Source organism: Ursus arctos, unplaced genomic scaffold (genome assembly GCF_023065955.2).
Source record: "Ursus arctos isolate Adak ecotype North America unplaced genomic scaffold, UrsArc2.0 scaffold_28, whole genome shotgun sequence".
Lineage (NCBI taxonomy): Eukaryota > Metazoa > Chordata > Mammalia > Carnivora > Ursidae > Ursus > Ursus arctos.
This window is the reverse complement of record NW_026622963.1, coordinates 34,531,248-34,543,434: the sequence shown is the minus strand read 5'-3', so window position 1 is coordinate 34,543,434 and position 12,187 is coordinate 34,531,248. Positions and strand designations below refer to the sequence as shown.

Genomic DNA, 12,187 nt, shown 5'->3' with positions numbered 1-12,187 from the left:
GAGTCAGTTAAGCATCTGCCTTTGGCTCAGGTCATGATCCCAGGGTCCTGGGATCGAGCTCCAGTCAGGCTCCCTGCTCAGCGGGGAGTCTGCTTCTCCCTCACCCTCTGCCTGCCACTCCCCCTGCTTGTGCTTTGTCTCTCTCTCTAATAAATTTTAAAAACCTTTTCAAAAAAATAAAGTATACAGTGTAATCGTCCTCAGTATATTCAGAGTTGTGTGAACATCACTCAAATCAATTTTAGAATATTTTCATCAGCCCAAAGAATAACCTAGCACCTCTAGCCATTACCCCCAATCTTTCCATCCACTCCCCCAACCTTAGTCAATCACTAACCTACTGTCTGTGTCTATAGATTTGCCAATTTGGACATCTCATATAAATGGTTCTTCATGACCGGTTTCTTTCACTTAGCATAACGTTTTCAAGCTTCATCATTATTATAGCCTGTAGCTTTTCTTTTTGTGACCAATGATATTCCGTTATATGGATATACATACTGGACTTATTCACTTAGCAGTTGATAGACACGGGTTGTTTCCACCTTTTGGGTATTATAATGTTGCCATAAACATTTGTGTAAACGTTTTTGAACAGATGTTTTTTTTTCTCTTAGGTATATACCTAGGATTGGAAATGTTTTGTATGGTAATTCCATATAACTCCATGCATATTTTGAGGAACTGTTTTCTTTTTTTTTTTAATTTTATTTATTTATGAGAGAGAGAAAGTGGGGGGAGAGAGAGAGAAAGAGCACACATGAGCAGGGGGAGGGACAGGGGGAGAGGAAGAAGCAGACTCCCCACCGAGCAGGAAGCCTGACATGAGGCTCGATCCCAGGACCCTGGGATCATGACCCCAGCCGAAGGCAGCTGTTTTAACCAACTGAGCCACCCAGGCGCCCCTGGAACAAACTGTTTTCTAAAGCAGGTGTGCCATTTCACATCTCTACCAGCAGCGGGCGAGGGGTCCAAGTCCTCCACATCTGGGCCAACACTTGTTATCATCTGTCTTTTTTGTTATCACCCTAGAAAATGTGAGGTGGTATCTCATGTGGTTTTGATTTGCCTTTTTATGAGGGCTGATGAGGTTAAGCATATTTTCATGTGATTACTGGCTATTTATATCTTTGGAGACATGTCTATTCAAATCCTTCTCTCATTCTTCAATTGGGTTGTCTTTTTATTGTTGAGTTGTAATTCTAGATACAAGTCCTTTATCAGATACATAATTTGCAAATATTTTCTCCCATTCTGTGGGTTGTCTTTTTACCTTCTTGATGGTATCCTTTGAATCAAAAAGTTTTTACCTTTCATAAAGTGTAATTAATCTGCATATATTTTTTAAAGGAAACCTTATATTGATACCTCACATGGAGAGCCAGTATCAATGATCTGTCACAAATAGATGATTGTAAAAATAAATCCTTTTACAAATCTATTAATTCTTTTATTACTATAAAAGCCACAGCCTTTTGTGTTTTTTTAGTTTTTTAGGCTGCTCCAGGGATTACAATGTGCATCTTTACATTATTGCAATGTATTTAGAGTTAATACTGTACTAGTTTAATAAAAGTCCAGTTGTAAAAAAAAATCTATTTATAAATTTATTTTAATTCTTACAGATTATAAATTTTTAAAAATTTGCTCAAAGTTCATGTAATTTATTAATTTTAAATTTAAAATTATAAATTATCATTATGAATTATTTATTATACATTTATTTATACATAAGTTGAAAAATGTGCTCCTCCATAGGCCCGTCAAATCCCTTTGCTGTGGTGCCCCCAGCTTAGTCCCTGGCTATCCTTGAGCACCAGTTTCTTTATTAACAAAATGGAGTCCTCAACTAGATTGCGGGTCTTCAGATTTTTTTTAAGCTACAGAAATCTTTGTTTCCAGCTATTTATTTTTATTTTCATTTTTTGCAAACTTCAGTTTATAAAACCGATAAAATAGAGCTTCCTGGTTGAGATGGGGATTTGAGGAGGAAGGTCTGATGTCCCCCCCCTCTAATCTCTCTCTCCCGCCCTATGTGGTACCTCCAAGGTTTCCAGACCTCTAAGGAACCCAGTTTGAAAACCAGGGGATCCCAAACTATTGTCCAGGAACACGGCTGGCTGAATGAGAATCCCCTGGGGTTCACTAAATTCATGGATACCTGGACGCTAACGCAGCCTGCTGACTCTGACTCCAGGGGTGGTCTCTGCAGCTGTCTGTCTCTCACGCCCCAGGTGACCCGACAGGAGGCTCTGACACGGGCCCTCCCTGTTTGGATGGGCTGGAACCTTGAGCTTAGGAAACTGTTGAGTCCTGCTCTCAGATCACAGTCACCTATTGTCATTGGGGCCGAGGACCAGCCGGGAACCGGCAAACCACCACAGAGATGGCTGTGGCCACGGAAGCCACCCAGCCACACCTGCCCCGGGGTTCCCGTGAGGCAAGCAGAGCAGAGGGTGCCCCATTGCCCGGGAACCCCCTGGTGGGGCAAGGATTGAGGCTCTCCTCACCCAGGCCTGGTGGTGACCCCGGAGCGGACTCAGAAGTCTCATCCAACGGCCCGCCCACCCCGCCTGGGGCTGTGAGCTCACTCACCTCTCAAACCAGAGGCCCAGGCGGTAATGCCCCAGAGGCTCGACGCACCTCAGCAGTCTGGGCCCCAGCAGCCTCTTCAGCAGGCTGTGGGCGAGGACGGTGAGGCCCACACAGGTGAGGACGAACAGTGCCAGGGCCCTCTGGAAATCCAGGAGGCTGGCCATCAGCAGGAAGGCCGCGAAGGCTGGGAGTGGGTAAGAATGAAACAGAGAGGGGTCAATGACAATGACACGGGCCTGCCCCCTTGCCCCCCCAGCTGCACCTTGTCCCACCCAGGGCACGGAGGACCTCTGAGCCTCAGCTGCCTCATCTGGAATTGGGGACAATCATTCCTGCTGTGCTGCAGGGCTGGTCTGGAATAACCGAGGAAGGTGTGTGGAGGGGCTTTGCACACCGTGAACGCGCTGACCGGCTGTGAAGGATGAGGGTGTGAAAGGAGGGGGCCAGACGGAGTGAGGCTCCAAGCATCAGCGGAGGGCCTGCTCTGTTCCAGACCACACGAGGTTTCATGGCTGATGGAGACGGTCAGGTCAGTCACTCCAGGAAGGAGTTCACTCGCATGTGCCAGGATCCTACTCTGGAAATACGGACCATTTTCTTCCTAGAATTTCCTTCTCCCTGCTTGCTCCTCTCCTCTTCGAGCAGCTAAGCCAACCTGTGTTCTGCCTCAAGAAAGGAATAGGACAGTGGATAGCAAAGGGGGAATTGTCTCTCCTGCCTTATGAACTTCAGAAGCCAGGGCCGTTGAAGAATGGAAAGGACTTACAGCTCTTCCACTGGGTAAAAATGTGGGCTGCAAGGTTATGAGCAAGTGTAAGTCCTACCCTACCCGCTGTGCTGCCAGACCAGTTAGAGGACACCAGCTGGAAGACAGCCTACGTGAGGACACTGGTTAGAGGAAAAGCTAGTTGGAGGACAGACCAGCTGGAGGACAGACTAGTTAGAGGACCAGGTGGGTCCTGGGAAAAGGGCTCTGACCCTGGGAACCCAGGAGCCCTGCCCGACAGAGGCCGTGAGATTTCAGAGAGAGCAGCGCCCGTGCAGCCTGGGCAGGCAGAGCCGTAGAAGGTTTCCGAAGTTCTGCACAGCAGAGCAGGCACCAAAGATCACCAAAGCTGATCTCTGTGAGCAGCTCAGAGGAGGAGAGGGGAAGGAGACCAGACCAGGCCCCCGACAGAGACGGGGCGTCGCCACGGCTGCCTGCAAGGGCAGAGGACCCAGCACCAGCCGTAGAAATGGGCAGGTCAGTACACAGCTGAGGGCTGGTAGGGATCCGCCCCCCGGGGACTCCTGGGGAAAGGGGTGAAGGCATATTCCACACTGACAGAAGTTAAGAGAGGACTCCCGCGGCTGGGATGACGAAATTGAAACCGAACAGGAGTCAAGCTCGAGGAAAGCGAGCTCCCTTCCTCTCACACTGAAGGTTGCGGCCGGGCCTCTGACCTGCACAGGTGTCACCGAGGGGCACGCAGGTGTGGTCCGCAGGGCGGGGCCAGGGACGCAGGTGCAGGGTCCCGGGGCTGGGGGAGGGGCGGCAGGGGGTGGTTACGGCTTGTAACCTCCCACAGCCGGCTCTGTGCGGATCCCCATTCAGAGCCGAGGCACCCGAGGCCAGTGGAGCCGGGTGACTCACTACGGCAGGGAATCGAGCTAAAAGTCCTACCAGGGTCTGTCTCAGGGCCAGTGACTCGGGGGACTGGCGGGCTGTGCGGGAGAGGACGCAGGGTGGACAAGTCCCCGGACGGGCATGGAGAGACGTGTGTTCCTGCTCCCGTGCTGAGCCCATGCGGTCCTCTGGGGTCCGGCCCACTTCAGCAGTGGGGGCCCCCGAGGGCCACGTGACCCAAAGACCTCCAGCGACCTGGCCAGAAATATGGGTCTTTTCTGAGACTGGGGACCCCAAGGCCCTCTGTGGGTCAGCGGCCAGGGCCATCTTTGCACCCACAGAGAAAGCCCACCTGAGGGAAGGACACCATGGCCACGGCTCAGGCACGCCATGAGCTTCATTTCTCTACCACACCTACTCCCAGAAAGTGCGGGAAGGGCCGCACCATAAAAGACACAATACAGTGCAGTTCTCAAACAGCCGGAGGAAAGCAAGGTCACACAGACATGGAGAAAATCGAGACTGGCCACTGTAAAGCATAATTTACTGACAGCCAAGACAAAGGCGAGATAGGATGAGATAGGGCGTTTTCATGATCTTCAATCATCTTTCTTTTTTTTAAAGATTTATTTATCAGGGCGGGGGAAGGGCAGAGAGAGAGGGAGAGAGAGAATCTCAAGCAGACTCCCTAGTGAGCACGGAGCCCCACGCGGGGCTCGATCTCACGACCTGGGATCATGGCCTGAGCCGAAATCAAGAGCTGGGTGCTCTGCTGACTGAGCCAGCCAGGTGCTGCTACTTCAGTCATTTCTTCAGGAGGAACCAATCTGAGTCTGAGTGAGGGTGGAAGCCAAGGGGACCGAGAAGGCCTGGGCTCAGATCCCGCCAGAGGAAGCCTTCCCTGTCTCAGACATCTCTAGGAGGAAGCTTTGAGGGGCCGTGAGCCAGCCCCTCTCAGCAGACAGCCCTGCTTTCACTTTCAACATGGAGACCCGGGCCACTGGCATCATGGCGCGGCGAGTCCTCTCCCTGTCCGGCCCCCTGAGTTGGGGGTCTCTGCACCCACACCTTCTCCATCTCCTACCTGCAGGACGAGGTGACCTGCCCCTCCCCCTGGGCCCCTTGCCCTCCTTCCCTGGGCCTAGGGGCTGCCCTCCGCCTGCCATCTGTCTCCTCGTCCTTCCCCTTCTTTCTCTACCCCCAGCCCCCACCTCAGCTCACACACACGGTTCTAGAGTCTTCTGTCACCTACACACCCCTTGACACTGTTTACCCTCCTTGACAATATTAACCCTCCTTGTTAATATTCCTGCCTGTCCTCCTAAAAAATCCTTCCAAAGAGCTGTCTACACTTGCTGTCTACACTGCCTCACCTCCCATTCACTCCAATGCAGCCCCTCCCCCCGCCGCACCTAGTGACCCGCTTGGCGCTAAATCCCCCAGCGGTGCTCTGCCCCTGTTCCGCTGCTCCCCTTCCCAGGGAGGAGCTCGTCTCCCGCTCCCTCTCCGCCCCCCCCACATACACACACACACACACACACACACACACACACGCCCTCGGCTCTGAGGCTTCCTCAGCCAACCAACGCCCTCTGTGGGGCTGGTCCCCAGACTGTGGTCATCCACTTTCCTATTCATTCTCCAGGCATCCCCGGGAAGCTCCCTCCCCTCCTCCATGGCCTGGCTGTAGGCTCTAGCACCCTGTCCCAAACAGTTGGCCGTCCCTCTCCCCGCCAAGGCCGCCTCCTCCCATGCTCCCTGGCCGTGGAGGCATCATAATGCACTGAGCTGCCTGAGCAGAACCCTGAGGCACCCTGGATTCTGGGGTGTCCATCCTGCACACTCACTGGGCTCCCACGTTTGCTGGAGAAGTTTCCTGAGGGTCTCTCTGTCCCCATGCACTCTGCTGTCCTCACCATCTCCTCGTCATCCCTGCCTGCCTCTCCCAGGCTTCCACAGTGTGGATCAGCCCCCAAGCTTGCCTGTTAAATCCCTCAGGGGCTCTCTCTGGCTCTGGGGTAACACTCAAGCTCCTGAGCTGCCTGCCCGCACCGTGCCGGGTTTCACCTTCGCTCCTGGGGTCCTGCATGGAGCGCCTTCTCAGCCCTTATTGTCCTGCTGCTTCACCTGGCTGGCTCCTGTTCCACCTGGGAGGCCTGAATGTCACCTCCTCCTGGAAGTCCTCCCTGATCACTCCCATCCTTTCCTGGTGTTCCTAGATGGTTTGCTGCATCATGTGGAAATACTAGCTCCCGTCTCCCTTACTGATCAGAGACAACCTTGGGAATAAGACCTGATCTGGCTTCCTTCTGATGTCCCAGCTTCCAGCGCGGAACTGGCCCTGAGTCGCTTGTTGAATTGTTGGATAAGTGGATGCCCTGAGACATGGGAAGCTGGGGTGGAGGTGGCTGGGGGGCTGGGGAGGGAATGGCTGTCTCCCCGGTGGGGCTGGGCCCCGGGCTCACCCGTGCAGAGTAGGCCGGCGCAGACCCATCGAAACAGCCGTGTGTGCTCCTGGCAGAAGCGTCGGGCCCTCAGGGCTGGCCGCAGGTTCCTCCTGGGGAGAGGACCGGACAGTCCACGAGTGCCCCAGACTCCTGCTGTCAGCAACTCAGGTAAAAGCCATCGGGTACATCCCCAGTGAAGTGGGGACATGGGGCAAGCCAGGCGCCGGCCTTGACATCACAGGACTGGGGCAACCCCCATCCGGAGCAAACCGAGGCACGGCTCAGGCCCTCCACGCCTTGCCCTCAGATGCAGCTGCGCCGCCCTCCTGATCACGTGGCCCTCGGGCCTGGGAGGGCGGTAACCGCGATGACCACCTGCCAGAGTGCGCCCGCCGTCCCGTTTGCACCTGTGTCCGGAGCCAGGTGGAGAGGCTCCCTGCTCTGCCTTCTTCCCCGGGGACGCAGGCTCACCACCTGAGTCGGCAGGCCTCCCAGCAAGTGAACAGCCCGCTCCGTGCCCGCAGCCCCCACCAGCCCCCCCCTTCGTGGCCCAGTGCAAATGCGGGCTCTCGCCCGGTCATCCGGCCCCTGTCTATCCCGGGAGGAAGGGCGGGCACTGGGAGGGCCTCTGGGGCCCCACAGGCTGAGCATGGAGGAGGTGCTCACTTCAGCCACCAGCGGCTGTTTTAAGGACGCCTGTCCCCTCCCTGTCCCCACCTCCTGCCCCCTAAGGGAGGCCTTCTTCCCCAACTTCCCACCCGAGGCAGACAGATGGATTCCCTCCCCTCCACCGCCCTTCCTCTTCGTGCTCTCCTCAGCTGTAGATCTGGCCAGCGGGGACACCAACAAGTTTGGGCATCGAGAGACCGAGTTCTAGGCTCGGACTTGCTGCCCGTGTGACCAGGGCCGGTCTCTTCCTCTCGGGGGCTTCAGCCTCCCCGTGGGAAGTGAGGGGACCGGCCCAGTCCAGGGGTTTTCAAACCAAGCCTCGAGGTTCCCTGAAGTGCCCCAGAGACTGAGTAGGGTAGAAGGCAGATGGGGAGGTTGAGGGGGGGTCAGGCTGGCTCGGGGCACCATCCAGCTGCAGTCAGAACAGCCCCACAGTATATACTGAGGTTCCTGCGGGGGGGATCTCATTCTGGCTGCTTCGAGGCAGGTCGGGAGCCTCTGGCCTGCTCACCCCCAAGGCAGCAGCCACAGTGCTCACTTGTTGCCTAAAGCACATTCGTTCCTCGCTTTGACAAAGGTTCCAGGAGCCCCCTCTCTATCGTCAGGAGGCCAGGTTCCTGTCCCTGCTCCCCACGGTGACCTCCTCCCCAGGCCAAGCCACGTCCCTCCCGGAGACCACCTACCATCGTGAGAAGGGCTCCGGTCTGGACTCGGTCCAACTGTCCCTGGCCTCTGCAGGGCTTGAGACGTTGCCAGGGGTCCGGCCTTCCTCCTAAAGCCACCAGAGAGTGACCAGAGTGTGCCTCCTGCCCCAAGTGAGAGCGGAGAGAGACCCTGGCTGCCACCTGTGTGCCCATGGGCACTTCGGGAGTGGGCTGGGGTGGGGGCTGGGCTTTTGCACAGGAAGTCATTAGAGGACAACTTCATTAAATTCTGCAAAGCACACATTGAGTGCCTACTGTGTGCTGGACTCGGTGCTAGACACATCCTGCCTCAGGGAGCTCAGGGTCTGCCTGCAGAAGGGACCCTGGGGCCTCAGCGGTGGTTGGTTGGGGAAGCTGCAGGCGGGGCCACCTTGGGGTATGACCCCAGGACACCATTTGCCCTCCATTTGTCTATGGAGTTGTGTTTCGTGGGTAGGGAGGTTATTCTTGCAGATTACAGTGTGAAAAGCACACCCTGGGGTTGTGTGCTGACGGGGTGGGGGGAGGGGCTTCGTCAAGGGAGGTTGGAAGGGAAAAGGGTGTCATATTCGGCTCCAAAGTTCTGGGCGGTGGGCCTCTACTTGGCCATTCCAGAGCAAGGACAAGATGGCCAGCTCCTTAAAGGCTGAGGCCTCCCCAGAGATCCACCCCCACCCCACCTTCTTTCCTTGGTTTTTAGATCACAGCTCAAACGTCCCTTCAGGCCTTTCAGACTAGGGCAGGTGCTCCTGGCACTCATGAGCGAAACAAAGGGGCTGCTGTGGGTTGAGGAGGCCAATACAATACATTGATACATTTTGGGGGAGGTGGGGGGGGGCTAACTTTTCACACAAAGAGGTAGGAGGGTGAAGGAAGATGGTGAACAAAGGGCCCTCCCACCAGGGGGCCAAAATGGGGAGGGGGCCGGGGACAGACCAGGCTTTCCAAGAGCTCAGCCCCCATGTTCTCCAGACCATTGGCCACAGATGTGAGTGAGATAGACTGTCTTCGTTTTGGTGTGTTTTCCATGTGCGTGACCTTCCAGCTGAAAGACAAAGGCGGGGCCCAAAGCTGAAAGCAGAAGTCGATGCAGGACCCCGGGTGCAGGGCCCAGAGAAGGGAGGAGGCTGGGAGAGGGCTGGAAGCGGAGACCAGACACGGGGTGGGGGGGCAGCTTTGATCTTCCGGGAGATCCACCCTCCCTGTGCCTGGGGCCACAGAGGAAGGTGCCCCTTCCTGCACTCACTTCTGAACCCATGGGACACAAGTCCTTGCAAATCTGGGAGGCCAGCAGAAACAGCAAATTCTGCCCACCTCGCAGGGAAGGCAAGGAAGGAATTACGTAAAAGAGACTCTAGACTTCATCACTCCCACAGCAGGTTAAAGCCATTGCCACTAAGTGATATCTTCACTGTATTATACTGTCCCATCTCTGAAAGATGGAAAAATAATATCCCCAAAACTCTTCAGTCCCTGGATCCAACTAGACCTGAAACCAGTCCTACTGCTGGACTTTTCAATTCTGAGAGCCAGCTGCTGAAGTTCATGGGCTTAACTCATCTCGTAAGAGCCCGAGCTAAGACCCCATCTCTCCCCACTCCTGTTTCTTCCCCTCGAGATCACCCTACTCCATCCAAACACCGACCAGCCTGGTTAAGCTCACACGTTCAGAGGCACATACACACGGAGCACACGCGAGCTGGGAGCCGTGTGCAAGTACACATGCAGGCAGAGCCCAGGAATGCCTAGCTGCCTGTGACACACAGAGACACACAGCTGCACAGGGAGAGGCAGGACCCCCGTCCTACTCACATATTTGTGGTGAACAAGTCACTCTCGGGGATGGGCAGAAGCGCGTATTTCCACGGGGACAAAATGATTTTCACCTGTCTGCACTTTGGCCCGTCTTCTCTCTTCAGTGCGACTTCCGGGCGGAGTCCAGAGCCCGAGGAGGTGGGCCTTCCACCCAGCTCTGTCCAGCGCCCTCTCCAGAGCCCAGGGCCGCGGGGGGGGGGGGGGGGGCAGGGAACCCAGCCTCTCTCAGGGAAAAGGGAAACCAGAGCCAGCAGGTCCCACTCTGGGCCTGGCCCTCGGGCTCCTGCCTCCGAACTTCATCTGCCTGACTCCTCTGAGATGCCCTCCTCTCTACTCTCCCCTGCTCCCACATGGGCCCACGTCTTCCAGGAAGCCTGTCTTGACTATTCTCACTCTATGTTCGCCCCCGCCCCAGCCCATCCTCCCACCGTGCCCTCCTTCACTGGCCCTCGAGGTTACCCAGGCTCAAGGATCACGCACATTAGCTTTCCTCTTTTTTTAAAAAAAAGATTAAAATTTTTAATATGGCCAGATCTTCTTTATTATTATCTTAGTCACCATATAGTACATCCCTAGTTTTTGATGTAGTGTTCATGATTCATTGTTTGCATGTAGCACCCAGTGCTCCACGCAATACGTGCCCTCCTTAATACCCATCACCGGCCTCGCCCATCCCCCACCCCCTCCCCTCTGACGCCCTCAGTTTGTTTCCCCGGAGTCCAGAGTCTCTCACGGTTCGTCTCCCCCTCCGATTTCCCCCCCTTCCTTTTTCCCTTCCTTCTCCTAATGTCTTCCTGCTAATCCTTACGTCCCGCACAGCTTTCATCTGCATCTCACCACTCTCCCCTCCTCGCACATCGGTGATTACGGTGATTACGCAGCAACCTCTTTCCCCGCGCGCGCTCGAAAGGAAGGAAAGCAGGCTCGCTGTCACAAACAGCGTTCACATCTAAGCCTCCAGAAGATCAGGACAACGGAAGGAAATCACGCAGTTTGCCCTTTCTTTCTTTCCTTCTTTCTTTCTTACATATAAGTAATTTATTTCTTTTTTCTTTTTTTTTCAAATTTTTATTTAAATTCCGGTTAATTAACATACTGTGTAATCGTTTTTCTTTTTTTTTTTTCTGGCCGACACCTAAGCAACGAAGTCAAGTGTGCGAAGTCAAGGGACAAACGCTTTCATGCTTCAGTCCTCCAACTAAACATTAAACTATCCTGACAGGGTGCACGACATCTCTTTAATAATTAATGACGCACACTCAGGACAAAACCCCATGTGATGCATGAACATTTCCCGTAACGCAGGCTGTGGGATTACATGCACACACTGGTTGTTCTAGATGTTTGGAGAGGATGATGGAGGGTGGGGGTGCCCCTTGTCTTTAAAAACCTTTTTCTGTCTCTCTCTCCGATTACCAACGCATTACACATGCTTCGTGAAACATGGTACACAGATACAGACATACAGAAGAGCAAGTTAAAAACCCCTCTACGCGGAGCCCCCTGGGGACGACTACCGAGTTTGTGGAACTGCTCTCCGGACTTTTCCTTTATGTTATTCCTTTTTTCAAAGGAGGTCAGACTACACTAGCTGCTTTGCAATCTGGGGCAGAGATCCGCACCCTGCCCCACTCACTCTTTTGGGGACGCCTGTGCTGCCTTGATTGGAACTCAGTGTCCAGGGTATCCCCTGGTTTATCCTAAAGGAGGCCCGTCTCCGTGGGCGGCTCCCCCATCTTAGCAGAGGGCTTTAGTCAAAACCAGTGAGGCCGCACCTGCTTCTCTGCTTCTGCCTGCTTCTAGCCTCCTCCGCCTCCCCTCCCTCCTGCCTCCTCCCTCCCCGCCTCTCCCCTCCCCGCCTCTCCCCTCCTTTCTTGGTTCCTCTCCGTGCCCTGAGGAAAGCCCGGGGGTACAGCACACCCGGCAGGGGCCAAACTTACTTCCAAACAGTTCCTATGTTACACCTTAAACCCTTGACATTTTTGTGTGCCCTGATCTAAAACACGGATTTCATAGGTGGTGTGTCATGGCTTGAACCCTGACCTGGAGTCTAAGGGTCTAGATTCAGCTCTGACTCCAAAAGTTAACTTGTTTCTTTCAAGTGAACAAGGGGGGTAATAGTACCCACCTTGTAAATAAATACTGACGGGGCTTCAAGGAGCTCACGCAGGTGAGGTGCGTAGCAGAGAGCCTGGCACGGTAAGGCTGGCAGGTGTCACCACTGTCACAGGGCCCATCTGGGGGATGCCTTGACGCTGCTGTCCTCCTTCAGGCTGGGAGAGCCTGGAGGAGTTTCTCCCCTGCCCCTCTCTTCAAGGAGTGACCCCAGATCCCCTCAAGTGATCCTGGACCCCAGAAGCCAAATGCTTTTT

The 12,187-nt window shown here is 54.6% G+C and overlaps 1 protein-coding gene across 2 annotated transcripts in view; it reads right to left on the bottom strand.

Annotated features, from left to right (window-relative positions):
* SLC28A1 (solute carrier family 28 member 1) overlaps positions 1-9,967 on the bottom strand; it is a 54,061-nt gene extending 44,094 nt beyond the window's left edge. For both annotated transcript variants that reach the window (XM_057303804.1, XM_026510527.4), the window contains exons 1-5: positions 9,813-9,967; positions 8,937-9,045; positions 8,001-8,089; positions 6,667-6,758; positions 2,596-2,779 (exon numbers count right to left, since the gene is read on the bottom strand). In XM_057303804.1, the coding sequence (XP_057159787.1) occupies positions 2,596-2,779; positions 6,667-6,758; positions 8,001-8,089; positions 8,937-9,029 (458 nt within the window). In that variant the 5' untranslated portion in view covers positions 9,030-9,045; positions 9,813-9,967. The remainder of the gene's footprint in view (positions 1-2,595; positions 2,780-6,666; positions 6,759-8,000; positions 8,090-8,936; positions 9,046-9,812) is intronic.
* Positions 9,968-12,187: the final 2,220 nt, after the last annotated feature.